Source organism: Artibeus jamaicensis, unplaced genomic scaffold, assembly GCF_021234435.1.
Source record: "Artibeus jamaicensis isolate MK-2021 breed Jamaican fruit bat unplaced genomic scaffold, CSHL_Jam_final contig_233, whole genome shotgun sequence".
Taxonomy (NCBI): domain Eukaryota; kingdom Metazoa; phylum Chordata; class Mammalia; order Chiroptera; family Phyllostomidae; genus Artibeus; species Artibeus jamaicensis.
In genome coordinates this window covers 51,314,799-51,328,008 of record NW_026521486.1, presented here as the reverse complement: position 1 = coordinate 51,328,008, position 13,210 = coordinate 51,314,799, and the positions used below count along the sequence as shown (strand labels likewise).

General features: G+C 53.6%; 1 protein-coding gene across 1 annotated transcript; it reads left to right on the top strand.

Annotated features, from left to right (window-relative positions):
• The first annotated feature begins 5,354 nt into the window (after positions 1-5,354).
• KRT8 (keratin 8) lies at positions 5,355-12,431 on the top strand. The gene is made up of 9 exons (XM_037137518.2): positions 5,355-5,802; positions 8,095-8,303; positions 8,915-8,975; positions 9,469-9,564; positions 10,151-10,315; positions 10,633-10,758; positions 11,322-11,542; positions 11,664-11,722; positions 12,010-12,431. Exons 1-9 carry the CDS (start codon positions 5,470-5,472, stop codon positions 12,195-12,197), a joined length of 1,458 nt encoding a protein of 485 aa, XP_036993413.2. The 5' UTR covers positions 5,355-5,469; the 3' UTR covers positions 12,198-12,431.
• Positions 12,432-13,210: the final 779 nt, after the last annotated feature.

Below are 13,210 nucleotides of genomic sequence, written 5' to 3'. Positions count from 1 at the left end.
CTCGAGATCCTGCACAGTGACACAGCTGATGGTACCAGCGGCCTGCAACACAGACGTGTGCTCTTTTCCTGATTTACGGTACCCGGAGTTGGGACAGTGGGAGAAGGGAGCGCTGTGTGGGTGTAGGTGTATACCCTAAAGGACTTTGATATTTTAGTGGAGGCGTTAGGCCTGAATAGCATTAAATAAATATTTCGTTTCCTTTTCACAAATCTCTGGCATTGAGAGATGTCTTTCCAATTGGCGGCGGACAGAAGAGCCCAGTAGATATTAGTATTCTGTCCTTACGAGGGGCCCCTGTTGTTCTGTAGCAGTTTTTTGGCATCCCTCGGTGGGCCAAATATTGTCCCCCCCACCCCTTGTTCGGTAACACTCCCACCTGGCTGGCCTGGCGTCAAGGACGGCCCTTTCAGGTTTGGTGTCAGTGGAGGTGAGGCTGTGAGGCTGTGAAGGAGGGAGGGGGACCTCATCCTCCTTGGGCTGCTGGGCTTGCAGGGGTTCCGACGTGCCACGCTGCCATCCCCGAATGTTGGTTACTTCAAGCAGACTACAACAAAAGCCCAACAAACTCAAGAAGAGATTTTTACCTCCCCCAAAGGAATTCAGACCAAAAAAACCTGTTCCAGGAAGGGAGCTCTCACCTTAGCCTAACACGAACTAGACGTGGTAGACGGGCAGGAATCCAGCAGAGTCCGTTCGTCGCACTCTTACCTCTGCTGCCCTGTTTCTGGGTTGCTGCCGCCCTGTTGCCGAGCGAGCCTTTGCTTTTTCTCGCCTCCCCGTGACAATTGTCCGTTTTCCCTTTGAAGTCCCAGACCCCTACCTCCCTCTCCTTAGTCCAGAATGACAAATACACCTCAGTTTTGCCTTACCATTTTTGGAATTTTTGTGCTTATGTGAGTTTTCTGGGTGTATGTATTAAAAGTTATTTTTTTCCTGTTAACCTGCCTTATGTTATTTTAATTATTCCACAAGTCAGAAGAACCGAGAGGGAAAGGGGTGGATGTCCCTTCCCCCACAGGCTTGCGTCTTCTTTTCTCTGCAGAAAGGCTTACCTGGTCACCTCCTTCCACACTTGTTCTAATAACTTCTAAGCACATCTATCAAAGTCCAAATTTCTGTTCTGAGTACATTCATGAGTGTCTAATCCATGTGTAAATCCCTGTGGTGTAGGATATGGATCAAAGGCTGCCTGACCTAGGAGTATTGCTGCAGTGACCCAGAGGACAGATGGCGAGGCACCCGACTCTGCTGGTGTGGGCGGTCCCTTTCCGTTCTGCAGCCTTTAATCACCAGAGCCAGCGTGAATCATGAAGAAAAGTCGCTGTTTATGGAGCATCGACTATGAACAATTTTGGCCTTGAGGCACACACAGCACAAAAGTCAACAATCAAATCAACTTTATTATTCATGATGTGGCCACAGGTAGGCATTGCTGTCATCTGTGGCTACTTAAACTAATTGTTCTTGCTGTCTGCTCAGTGCTACACACAGCTATTACTATGCTAACAATAAGATTTTCTTGTATTTTTTCTCACCTGAGGACAGTTTTTTCAATGGGAGTGGGAAGGGAGGGAGGGAGGAGGAAGAGGAAAGAGAGAGAGAAACATCGACAAGAAAGAGAAACATTGACTCGGGTGCCTTCAAGTACGTGCCCCAACCAGGGATATGCCAACCAACTGAGCCACACCAAGCAGGGCAACAGTAAGATTTTAAATGGTCTGTCTTTCAAAGTGATTTCAGTGCTTTTTGGGGGCACCACTCTGATTCTTAACCTAAAGAGGGGGCATTGCTTTTACCTTCAGCATCTAAACAAAATCTTCCTTCTGTGCCCTGATGCCTGTGCTGGTCCACAAAGTCCCTGCTTTATATGCGTGGCTCGTTCATACTTTTGTGACATCTCTCCTTTTCCCCTTTGGTGAAAGCTTTATTGAGCTGGGGTGGTAATTCACATGCTAGACAATCTGACCATTTAAAGTGCACAACACAACTATGTTCATTGTTTCCACAGACGTGTGCGATCGTCACTACAATTGAATTTAGAACATTGTTATTACCCTAGAAAAAAACATTTTTATTCTTTTTTTTAAAGTCTTTCATTTTTTTAAAGATTTTATTTATTTATCTTTAGAGGGGAAGGGAAGGAGAGAGGGAGAGAAACATCAATGTATGGTTGCCTCTCGTGTGTCCCCTGCTGGGAACTGGCCTGCAACCCAGGCATGTGCCCTGACTGGGAATTGAACCACGATACTCTGGTTTGCAGGCCCGCGCTCAATCCACTGAGCTACACCAGCCAGGCATTTTTATTCTTTAGCACTGTATACATTCTTTAGCAGTCACCTCCATTCCTTCCAGCCTGGGTGACATAAAAAATCTGTTCTCTTTCTCTATGGATTTGCTTTTGGATTCTGGACATTTCATATAAATGGATTTGTGCAATCTGTCACCTTTTGTGACTAACTTGATTCATTTTGCTTAATGTTTTCAAGGTTCATCCACGCTGTAGCAAGTATCGGTACCTCAACCCTTTTCATCGCCAACAATACCCCATTGTATGGACATGCCACATTTTGTTTATCCTTTCATCATCTGGTGGACACGTGGGTTTCTGTGTTGGTTGTTAGGGCTTGTGCTGCTGTGGATGTGGTGTCTGTTCGTCGGATCCCCCAGCACTGAGAAGAACTGGTTTAGACCATCTTTTCCAATGATTGCCAGCGACGTAATGATACATCACCCATCCACCCACCCCGATCCCGGCCTTGACACAGCTGCCCAGGGCTCAAGGCCTCCTGAGGGGGTGGCAGACAGTTAAGTGTCTTTCTGTTCTCCAGGAAAGGCGGTTTGGGACAGTCGCAGGTACAGTCATCGCAAACACTTTCTCTTTTGTTGGGCAGACAAGAGCGATCGGAGCCAGCCTCACCAGGAGTTGTGCCTGCAGGCTGCCCCAGTCTGGTTTTTTCTTCCCTCACCACTTGGCTCCGGTCCGGGGCCTTCCTCTTCTGCCTTCACTCTGAAACCTCAAGCAGGGCCATTGGGGAGGGCAGCGCTGGCCTCCTGCCCCAGCACTGCGGCTGAGCTTGGGTTTGTGGGGCGGGTTGGCTGGGGTCTCTAGGCAATAGGGATCGGATAACTGAGATGCAGACACTTCCGGTCCTGGATTGTTCTGGGCTGTCTTAGCATTTGGGCTCCCCTGGGTGAGGTGTGGGCCAGCGCTATGACACGACAACCACGGTGTCCCCTTTTAACTTCCTCTGTCCTCACCTGAAACAAAGCACTCCGGGAACCAGGGAACCAGGGAACCAGGTGGGTGGTGGCAGAGGGGCTGAGATTTCAGGGGGCTCTGGCTCGCTGTTCTGTCCTCAGGACTTCAGGAAAGGTCCCTGTGGTCTCTCACCTCAGAGCCGGCCCAGGTCCACCCAACAGCAGTGTGGGGGAGGGGGAGAAGTGGGAAGCGGCTTGTCCTCTCCCCACAGCTGCTATACCAGTCTGACCGGCCCCTCCCTCTCTCCTTCCGCTTTCTCTGTCCTGGGTTTGGCACCTGGCCCGTACCTCTCCCTTTGGTCTCTGGAAGGAGAAGTCTCTTTGCCCTGCTAGGTGTGGGTGTTCGTTGGGGAGGGGGTGGCATGCATTCAAATCATTCTTTGGAAAATTAAGCATTGTTTAAAGGGGCTGGGAGACGGCCTGGTGCAAACAGGTACTAACTTGTCTGAGCTAGCACATCGAAAGACCAGGGGCTGGGGAAGAGGAGGAGAAAGAGGGAAGGGAGAGAGGGATGTGGTCATTGTATTCCCCCTGGGAGTCTCTGAATTTGTCTTTTTGGAAGGGACTTCAAAATGTGTTGTTGTCTTGGGTGTACATGTGTGTGTGAGTAGTCTGAGGGGACCTTGTCTGTGTGTCTGCCTTTTTGGACGTATATCTGTCCCCCAAGTAGGGGGCTTCTGGGTCTCTCTGCCCCTCTGTACGGGCCTATGTACTTTTCCTCCTGGGAACCCAGTTGTGTCTGCCGGAAAAGAATGAGGAGGACCTGCGTGGTACGTGGGTGGTCGTAGTCACCCCCCTTCCTAGGCTTTGGGGCTGTGGGCCCGCTCCCTGCTCCTCCAGGGCATCTGGGTGAGTGGCTCTGTTGGCCTCTCCAGTTAGGGCCATCTAGTCCCCACTTCATGCCCTGCAGGATCTTTCAGAGAATTGGCCCCATTGTCGGGTGATTACAGCTAGAATCTCTGCCTTCGGGACCCAAACAAACCTCCTGCTTTCCACCCACGGCCTGCCCCACCCACCCCGCCCAGGCCTGGGGTGTCTTGTTCAGCTCCTCTCTCCAACCTGCAGGTGCATGCTGTGCCCCAACCTGCCCTCCTGACTCATTTTGATAATGGGTTCAGGGAGACAGGTGCAGGAACTCCACCTTCATTTCCTTGGGCCAGTTGGGCACCTGGGAAGAGGAGGGCCAAGGTGGCTGCAGACTGACTCACTCTCAGTCTCTTGTCCCCCCCCTCCCTTCCTGCCTCCCTTCCTCATTCACCCACTGGGAGCTATGGGAACTATGGGAATGGCTCCCCAAGGAACAGGGAGAACAATGAAGACCCTAACACAGCTTCCTCTCTTCTAAGCTCCCCTCATCTACCTCTTTAGCTCTTGTTCTTCATCCTCTGCCCTTCAGCAAGGCCTACAGTGTTCAGCCTGACTCTGGGAATCCTGAGATCTTGGGAAAACAAGAGAGTACCTGATTGTGTCCAGGAAAAGTGTTGTGGTGGATTTTGTACCTACAGACCCAGAGGGAAGACGACAGCCAGCCAGTGTGTGTGTATGTGTTTTCATTCATTCGTTCAGTCTATAAACCTTTACCCAGCCCCTTGGCACTGCACAAGGTGCTGAGGGTACAGCAGTAGCTGAGGGGAGATGAGGCAAATGGTTGACCTCAGGTTCAAGGATTCAGAACCCAGGTTTCCTGTCCTCCAGCTTTGGGCAGACTTTCACCATCACTCAAAGTGGAGAGAACATGGGTGTCAGCTGCTCATAGGAGACCCGAATGGCAGGGATCCCTGTCCCACTGTCTTCTCAGTCTTTGCTTTGATTTCCCACAGGAGGGAAGGAGACAAGGCCGAGGAGCAGGGTTGCAGTGGCTGGGTGATCCCTGGCCAGTCTCTTCGTTACAGGGAACTCGTGCAAGGCCACCGGATTCCCGGCAGTTTCACATTCATCGAATTGCTTTCCTGGGCCTCTGGAGTGGTGCTGGAATGGGCTCCAGGGTGGGAGCAGCTCTCTGCTGCCCTCAGCCTGTAGGTGGCAGGTATCAGGTTAGGCCCAGCCTCCTCTGGGCCTGGCCACTCAGGTACGAGGCCCATCCCCCTCCCTTCGGGCTGGGCTCTCTTTTATAAAGGGCCGTGCTGTCCCTCACTTAGAAGCAGCTTTTTAGCACCTTCTTGAATCTCTGTCCAGTTTGGCCTTCTCGCCTCCACCCCATCCTCCACCATGTCCGTAAGGATGACCCAGAGGTCCTTCAAGGTGTCCACCTCTGGCCCAGGGGCCTTCAGCAGCCGCTCGTTTTCCAGCGGGCCCAGCATCAGCTCCTCGGCCTTTTCCCGGGTGAGCAGCAGCTCCCGGCTTGGGCTGGGCACCAGCATGAATCTGGCCGGAGGTTTTGGTGGACCTGGAAGCATGGGGACCATCAAAGCCGTCCAAGTGAACCAGAGCCTGCTGAGCCCTGTGAAGCGAGAGGTGGACCCCAACATCCAGGCTGTGCGCAGCCAGGAAAAGGAGCAGATCAAGAGCCTCAACAACAAGTTTGCTTCCTTCATCGATAAGGTGAGGGTTCTCCCTGCTTGGCTAGCTGTGCCTGGGGCCCGATGAGGGTCCATGCCCTTTCTCTTGGTCACCCTACGGGTGGGCACATCTCCAGGCCCCACTGGCATCCTGTGGGGCCCTACCCACCCTGGCAATCCTTTCTTCCAACCTGTGACTCACTCCTCCCATGTACTTTGGTGAGGGTAGTGCAGGGATGGGGTGGGCGTCTGGGCTTTTGATTCTGAATCTTGGAGGCTTCCTCCCTCCCTCCCTCCCTCCCTCATCTCACCCCAACCCAAGTCCCGTGGAGGACAAACGTGCAGCCTGGAAGAGTCGCAGCTGTTTACCTGCGGGGTGGGAGCGGAGCCTCTCCCCGAGCACCGCCGCAGAAACTTTTCATAGGTGCCCAGGGCTTTATTATTATTTTTTAAATGGGAGTTTGATAGGATTCAAGGAAAAGGAACTGGTGTCTTGATCTAAACGGGCAAATATTGACCGAAGCCTCTGGCGTCCCTAGGCTGAGTGTGGGGGTCACCAAGATGAGTCATACTTGGCCCCTGCCCTGCAGCCTGCAGTGGGCGGGGCCCGGCGGGGGAGGACCCACCCCCAACCGTGGGGTGGAGGGCTGAGGCGGCCGTCGGGGTAGTGCACTCCTCCGGGGAACTCTTTGAAGCTGGGGTTTGGGAGCGCTCTGTGTCCGGGTGGATGGGGTGGGCGTGGGGGCCACGCCCGAGGTTGGCTAGAATGAATCCCTTCGACGATTCAAAGTCTCCGGGCGTTGGACGCCCCGCCCAGGTTTCAGGTCCTTTTTAAACCCCAGAGTTTATGGCTTCAGATAACGCTTCCCAGCTCAGCCCTTGTCCCTACTCTCCAGGCTCCGCCCCAACAGCCTGGCTCCACTTTGCCACAGTGGAGGCCCGGCCGAGTTTTGCAGCCTTGGGGGTTTGCTCCCCGAGGGAGCCCCGGGGACCTCCTGGCTGACTGGCTCCTGGGAGGCATTCTGGGAATGGAAGGCGGGAAATCCTGGGGCAGATTCACACGTTTAGGGATTGGAATCCCCCAGGAAACCCGAACTCACTCCCCAGGCCTTGGGCAGGGCTTCCTGGTTCCCTGCCCCTGAGCGCCTTTGACGTTGCATCTTGACTGTGTGCTCCTAGCCCTGGAGTCCTCCCTGCTGAGTACTCAAGCACAGGCGCGGAGTCCGAATTCCGGGTTTGCAGTGCTCCGCCTTTTTCTTTGAGCGCCCCTCCCCCCAGCTGAATCTGATCGTCTCGTCTATGAAATGGGCACAATAATCCCTAAATCAGAGGTTTTGCCCCAGCAAGCACATAATGTAGGTAAAGAGCTTTGCAGTCCTTGGCCAAAAATAATCACTTATTTTCCAGAATTTTGGGGCAGAATGATCTGGGGAAGAGGGGGATTTCCGGAGGCCTTTGTTGGATTTAGGCCAGACCCTCAATCAACCTTCTTTTCTAAGACCCTCCCCCCCCAATTAAAAAAAGAAGTTACAACTTTGGGTTGACTAGGGAAAATAAATTTCTTGGATACAGTGTATTATTAGTTTTTAAATATTATCCTTCTAACATGCCTTAATTTCATCCTAAAATCTGGGTTTCCTTGAGCCTAAGGAACACTGGACCTTCGTGTTTGGAGCAGAGGTGAGGGTGGAGGTTTCCGGGGGTGTGGTAGGGTGGCAGGGTAGCAGGGAGCCGGACATTTGCAGATAGACCTGCCTAGTCCCTTGTCTTTTCCCTGGCCGAGAGTGAGTTCTGCATGGGCGGGGCTCCTGAAGGGACCTGCCTGTGTTCCTGCAGGCAGTTGCAGGGTTGAGGAGCCCCGACTCTGAGAGGGGAAGCAGCCCAAGGTTGTGCAGCTCAGGTTAGTAGCAGTGTTTGGCTAAAACCTGGGTCTTCTGGCCACTGCTCCCCAGGCCCTTGGGCTAACATTTCCCTGTAAACTATATGTGTTCCTCAAAGTCACTCAATAATAATGATGATAATAGTAGATAATAGAACAATCTACATTTTCTTTTTGTCTTATATAAAACGTTAACACTCGGCTATTTTTACTGTAATATACAATTTAAGTCAAGAAGACCTATTCGTTTTCCAAAAACAGGTTCAACACGACTCTCCTAGCTGTTTCCTTTCAACCATGTGCCCTCATGTCTCGCCGCAGGAGGAAGAAGGACATGGTTCCCTACCCCGCTGTTTGGGGGAGTGGAAAACACTGCTCGCCCCCCCCCCCCCCCCCCCCCCCGGCTCTGAGCCCTGGCCCGATGTGGACCTTTCTGTTCTCTCCCCCCTCACGCAGGTGCGGAGCCTGGAGCAGCAGAACAAGGTCCTGGAGACCAAGTGGAGCCTGATGCAGCAGCAGAAGACAACTCGCAGCAACATGGACAACATGTTTGAAGCCTACATCAACAACCTGCGGCGGCAGCTGGAAACGCTGGCCCAGGACAAACTGAGGCTGGAGGCGGAGTTCGGCAACATGCAGGGGCTGGTGGAGGACCTGAAGAATAAGTGAGCTGCCCTCCTTCCCACTGCCATCTGCCCAATGGAAGCCATCTGGCCTGTCCCACCCCAGGGGACCAGAGACCTGAGAGCCCATGACCCTCCATCCACTTACTGGACAATGCAGTCTTGTATAATTACGGTGACCACGTGACCGAGTTTTCTCGGGATCATGTACTTTATACCCGTGATCCTGGCATAATTGTTAGTCGTCCCCACCCCCTTTCAGTCTGAGAATCGTCCAGGTTTGGACAACAAATTACATGTTAACATTTATGGAGTAGACGGCAGAGATGGGCAGCCAGCAGGCCCCTATTATATATGTACAGCTTTGGTTTTCAGCACAACCCAGAGATCTCTGTCCGGGTCTTATGTCAGTCCCTGTTGCTAACTCTTCTGATTTGCCTGCTGCGCCCAGTCCAGTGAGAATCTATGGATTTGGACAGAGGTGTCCTGCTTCAGGCCTCTCCGCTGGCTGCTGAGCAGAAGGACCAGACCAGCCCTCACATATCTTGCATTTCCATGAACTGAATTTTCCAGATATCCTTGCCCCACTCAAAAGACTCAGGGCAACCTCCCCTTTGCCTTCATCCCTTGATTCTAAGTCGTTTCCTTACCAGGTACGAGGATGAGATCAACAAGCGCACAGAGATGGAGAACGAATTTGTCCTCATCAAGAAGGTGAGGGTGTCCTTCACCACCAGGCACTGGGGGCTGGGGCTTAGTGTAGACGGCTGGGGCTGTCTAGTTTAGTCTAGAGAGCTAGACTAAACTTTCTGGGTTTGGTCCCTCAATGTTTCTAAGCAGTGAGCCAACATTGGGGTGCTTCCTAGACACACCCAGCATAGAAAGGTAGGCAAGAACAGGGAGGTAAGGAGGTGCATTTAGACAGAACTCTGGACATCAGTATGGGGACGTGGTTAAGAAAATTGGAGGTCTGGACATAGAAGGTTTCCTGAGGAGGAGGAAGAGTGCTGTAGGAAATTGACTAAAGGTGTCTGGCCTGGGGATGCAGGTACGGTGGGGTAGAGGCTGGTGGCCTGGAGGATGAGGCCACAGAGTGAGGTGTAGAGGGCAGTAGTTAGAAGGTTCTCCAAGTCCAGGCTATTGGGTGCCCCTGGGTTGGGGTCCATAATGGGCACTGAGCTCAGGAGTCCCTCCCCTACACCCCCAGGATGTGGATGAAGCTTACATGAACAAGGTAGAGCTGGAGTCCCGCCTGGAAGGCCTGACCGATGAGATCAACTTCTACAGGCAGCTGTATGACGAGGTATATTCTTGTTCCCTAAGCCCCATCCTCCTGGCCCCTAGTGCACCAGCAGGCAAGGGCCCCCACTGGGTAATTATAGCAGCTGATGTTAACTCAGCGTTGATGTTCTCCTGTTCTGTGCCGCCACATGAGGAAGGGTTGATTACCTCAGTTTGCAGATCAGAAGATGTGTTCAGTGACTGAAGTAACCTGTCCAAGGTCATCATACACAGAATGGCGACTCAGTGGCAACGCAGGCCGGGCCTGCTCTGTCTCAGAGCCTTTGTTCTGGGTCTTTGGGTTCTGTGGGAGCCTGCTGTGGGCTTCAGATTGGTAGCTGATCTTGTAGAAGGGCCCTGCCCCTCTGGATACTTGCCCAAAGCCAGATTTCCTTTTTCCCTGGACTCATTTCATCCTTACATCCCTGCAGGTTCCAGGTCTTTGACCTTTTTGCCTCTTCAGGAACTTCGCCCTCTCCCAGGTCCTCATGCCCGCCTGCTCCTCTCCTCTCTGTTCCCTTAGCTTGTCCCCTAAGGAAGGCCCTTCCTCAAAAGAAGGCTCCTTGTGTGCAGGGATAGGGCCTCACCACCTCCCCTCCCTACCGCAGGAGATTCGTGAGCTGCAGTCCCAGATCTCCGACACGTCCGTGATCCTCTCCATGGACAACAGCCGCTCCCTGGACCTGGACGGCATCATTGCCGAGGTCAAGGCCCAGTATGAGGACATTGCCAACCGCAGCCGGGCTGAGGCTGAGGCCATCTACCAGACCAAGGTGAAGAGTAGGGTGCCTACACTGGCTCTCCGCTTCTGGCCAGTTCTGTGCTCCAGTTCATGAGCAGGGAGCAGGATTTCAAATGCTACTCTGCCTGCTATGAGCTGTGCCTACTGAGTGGGTGCTGGGGGCGGAGGTGGGAAGTCCCGTGCCCAGAGGTCTGGGAGAAGGTCTTCAGGGTGTGCGTGGGGTGGGGCTGGGGGTGGGGGTCGATGACCTGGGCTCTGGTAACATGGCTAAGAGGCACTCTCCCTTGGATGGAGGGCACCTTGGGTTCCAGAGGCTTCTCTCAAGCCTATTCCCCATCTCATGCACAGTATGAGGAGCTGCAGATATTGGCCGGGAAACACGGGGATGACCTGCGTCGCACGAAGACAGAGATTTCTGAGATTAACCGGAACATCAGCAGAATCCGGGCTGAGATTGATGGGCTCAAAGGCCAGGTATGGAGGGGATCCTCAGGTACATCCCAGCGGGAGGAGACAACATAGGAAGGAGTCCAGGGTCAGGGCGGGAATCCTAGACCAGAGCTTCTGAGTGTGTGTGGGTGTGTGGGGGGCAGCTATAGTCCAACGTCTCAGATTGCTCCTGGGAGGCTGAGGGGTGCTGAAGAGGTCCTTGGGGCCATGACAGGGGTCAAAGGGGTCTTGGCAGATAGGTTGGGGTCTGGGCTGGGTCCTCCCCAAACCCTGCTTTATTCTGTCTTATATATCAGGGTAGAGTTGGTACTTTCCAGTCTAGAAAGCAAAGATCTAGTCCAGTTAAGGTGGGGATAATACCTTACCATGTGCCAGGTGAGAAATTTGGGCAGGAAAGTGCCTGGAAGCTGCTCATATTTCCTCATTCCACTTCCTGGACTCGCTAGTAAGATCTTCTGAGGGCTGAGTGGAGTTGGTTAGTCTAGGTCAGAGGGGGTCTCTAGAAGAGTGGAAAGGGAGGGTGGGTGTAGGAGCAAGAGGTAACCAGCCTCGGCTCTATCGGCTTTCATGTTCCCCTCCTCCCACAGAGGGCTTCCCTGGAGGCAGCCATCAAGGATGCCGAGGAGCGCGGTGAGCTGGCCATCAAGGATGCTAAGGCCAAGGTGGCTGAGCTGGAAGCTGCTCTGAGAGCCGCCAAGCAGGACATGGCTCAGCAGCTGCGTGAGTATCAGGAGCTCATGAATGTCAAGCTGGCCCTGGACGTGGAGATCGCCACCTACCGCAAGCTGCTGGAGGGCGAGGAGAGCCGGTGGGTGTGGGGTTATTTGAGTGGCTCAAGCCCTGGGTCCTGGGATGGGAAGGGTGGGTCCTGTTGTCCCGGGCCAGGGCCAGGGGTTGGTCCTGACATCTACATGTCCTTATGGGTACAGGCTGGAGTCTGGGATGCAGAACATGAGTATCTATACCAAGACTAGCAGCAGCTACTCAGGTGAGTGTCCCTTCCTTGGGGCAGGGCAGGAGGGCAGGGCCTTTATAAAAGCCCCTATATATTTCTCTCTTGGACAGCTGAGGAAGCTGGGGCCCAATTCACTGTCTTGTCCAAGGCCACATAACTAATATCAAAGCTCATCTCAACCTTGTCCTTGGTATTCCTGGACAGTCCGGCAGCAGTGAACTGGGGCAGCTCCCCAGCCCAGGGGACTGCAGGGAGAGGGTGCGCTGGAGGCCGACGTGTGCAGGGCTCCTGTGCTCACACGGCTGCCTCTCCCTGACCAGGTGGGCTGAGCCCGGCTTATGGGAGCCTCAACTACAGCCTGGGCTTCCAGTCTGGCCTGGGCTCTGGCGGGAGCTCTGGCTCCTTCAGCCACACCAACAGCAGCTCCTCCAAGACTGTGGTTGTGAAGAAGATTGAGACCCGCGATGGGAAGCTGGTGTCTGAGTCATCTGATGTCCTGTCCAAGTGAATGACTTCTGTGGTCCCTCCTGTCCCCCAAGCCTGTGGGAAAGGAGCTCTGTAGGGGAGTGGAGGGCACAGGAGACCACCTGAGGGGCAGCCCCAGGCCTCAGCTCACCCTTGGGGTGGGGGCGTTTACTGTCTGGGGCACCGCCTGTTACCCATGCCCCTGACTAAAAGCCGAATAAAGTGTTTTGTTTTTCCTCCCAAAATAAAGCCTCAGCTGGCTCTGCCAACCCTCTCACTGTACGTGTATCTCTTGTCCGTGGGGTGGGAAAGACATGGTCAGGAATCCTGTCCCTGGAATCAGAAGCTTTGGTTGGGGGCATGGGAGGGGGACTGGGCACAGGGAGGAAACCTTCAGGCTGTTCCCAGAGAGACTTCTTTGCTGAAAGGTGGTCAAGGCCTTGGTCATTAATGGGCCCGGGAGGCAGGCAGAGCAGGTGTACGATGTGGAGTTTAGTGTCCCCATAGACACAGGAGTTGACCTCAAAACCGCTTGCAGATAAGGAAAAGCCACGCCTGGAAAGACCAAGTAACTGGCCTACCTAGAAAGTGACAGAATTTGCAGCCAGGGCTGTCCAGTTCTCAAGGCTGCACTCCTCCTTCCTCGGGCACATGGCCTTTCCTTGGTGGCTAGGGATGTCTTTTTACCATTTGCATTCCTTTGCAGCCAGATGCCAAGGAGTCCTGGTTTTCCCAACCCTTCTGAGGCTCAGTCCATTCTGAGCAACTGGGTGTGTCACAAGCACAAATTCTAGAAGCCATGATAGTGTAGGACTTGGCACTGGTGGGCGGGCTTTTCCTGCTCCACTTCCGGCCTTACCCGTTCTGCATTGCTCCCTGCCGCCACCTCTCCACTCTTTCACAGGGAGGGTTTTTTTTTTTTTTAAATCATATATACAGCTGAGTATGTAAAGGGCGTGTTCATCCTGTTTGCATGGGGAGGGCGTGCTGTGTGCATGTCAGTGGGCATGGGTTCTGCAAGTGTGAATGAGTTTGCCTGCCTTGCTGAAACACAGT

Excerpts from the sequence above, each read along its gene's own strand:
- KRT8 (XM_037137518.2), top strand. The coding sequence starts at position 5,470 with ATGTCCGTAAGGATGACCCAGAGGTCCTTCAAGGTGTCCACCTCTGGC. Across the intron at positions 8,304-8,914 it reads GTGGAGGACCTGAAGAATAA|GTACGAGGATGAGATCAACA; the intron begins GTGAGCTGCCCT and ends TTTCCTTACCAG. Across the intron at positions 11,723-12,009 it reads GACTAGCAGCAGCTACTCAG|GTGGGCTGAGCCCGGCTTAT; the intron begins GTGAGTGTCCCT and ends CTCCCTGACCAG.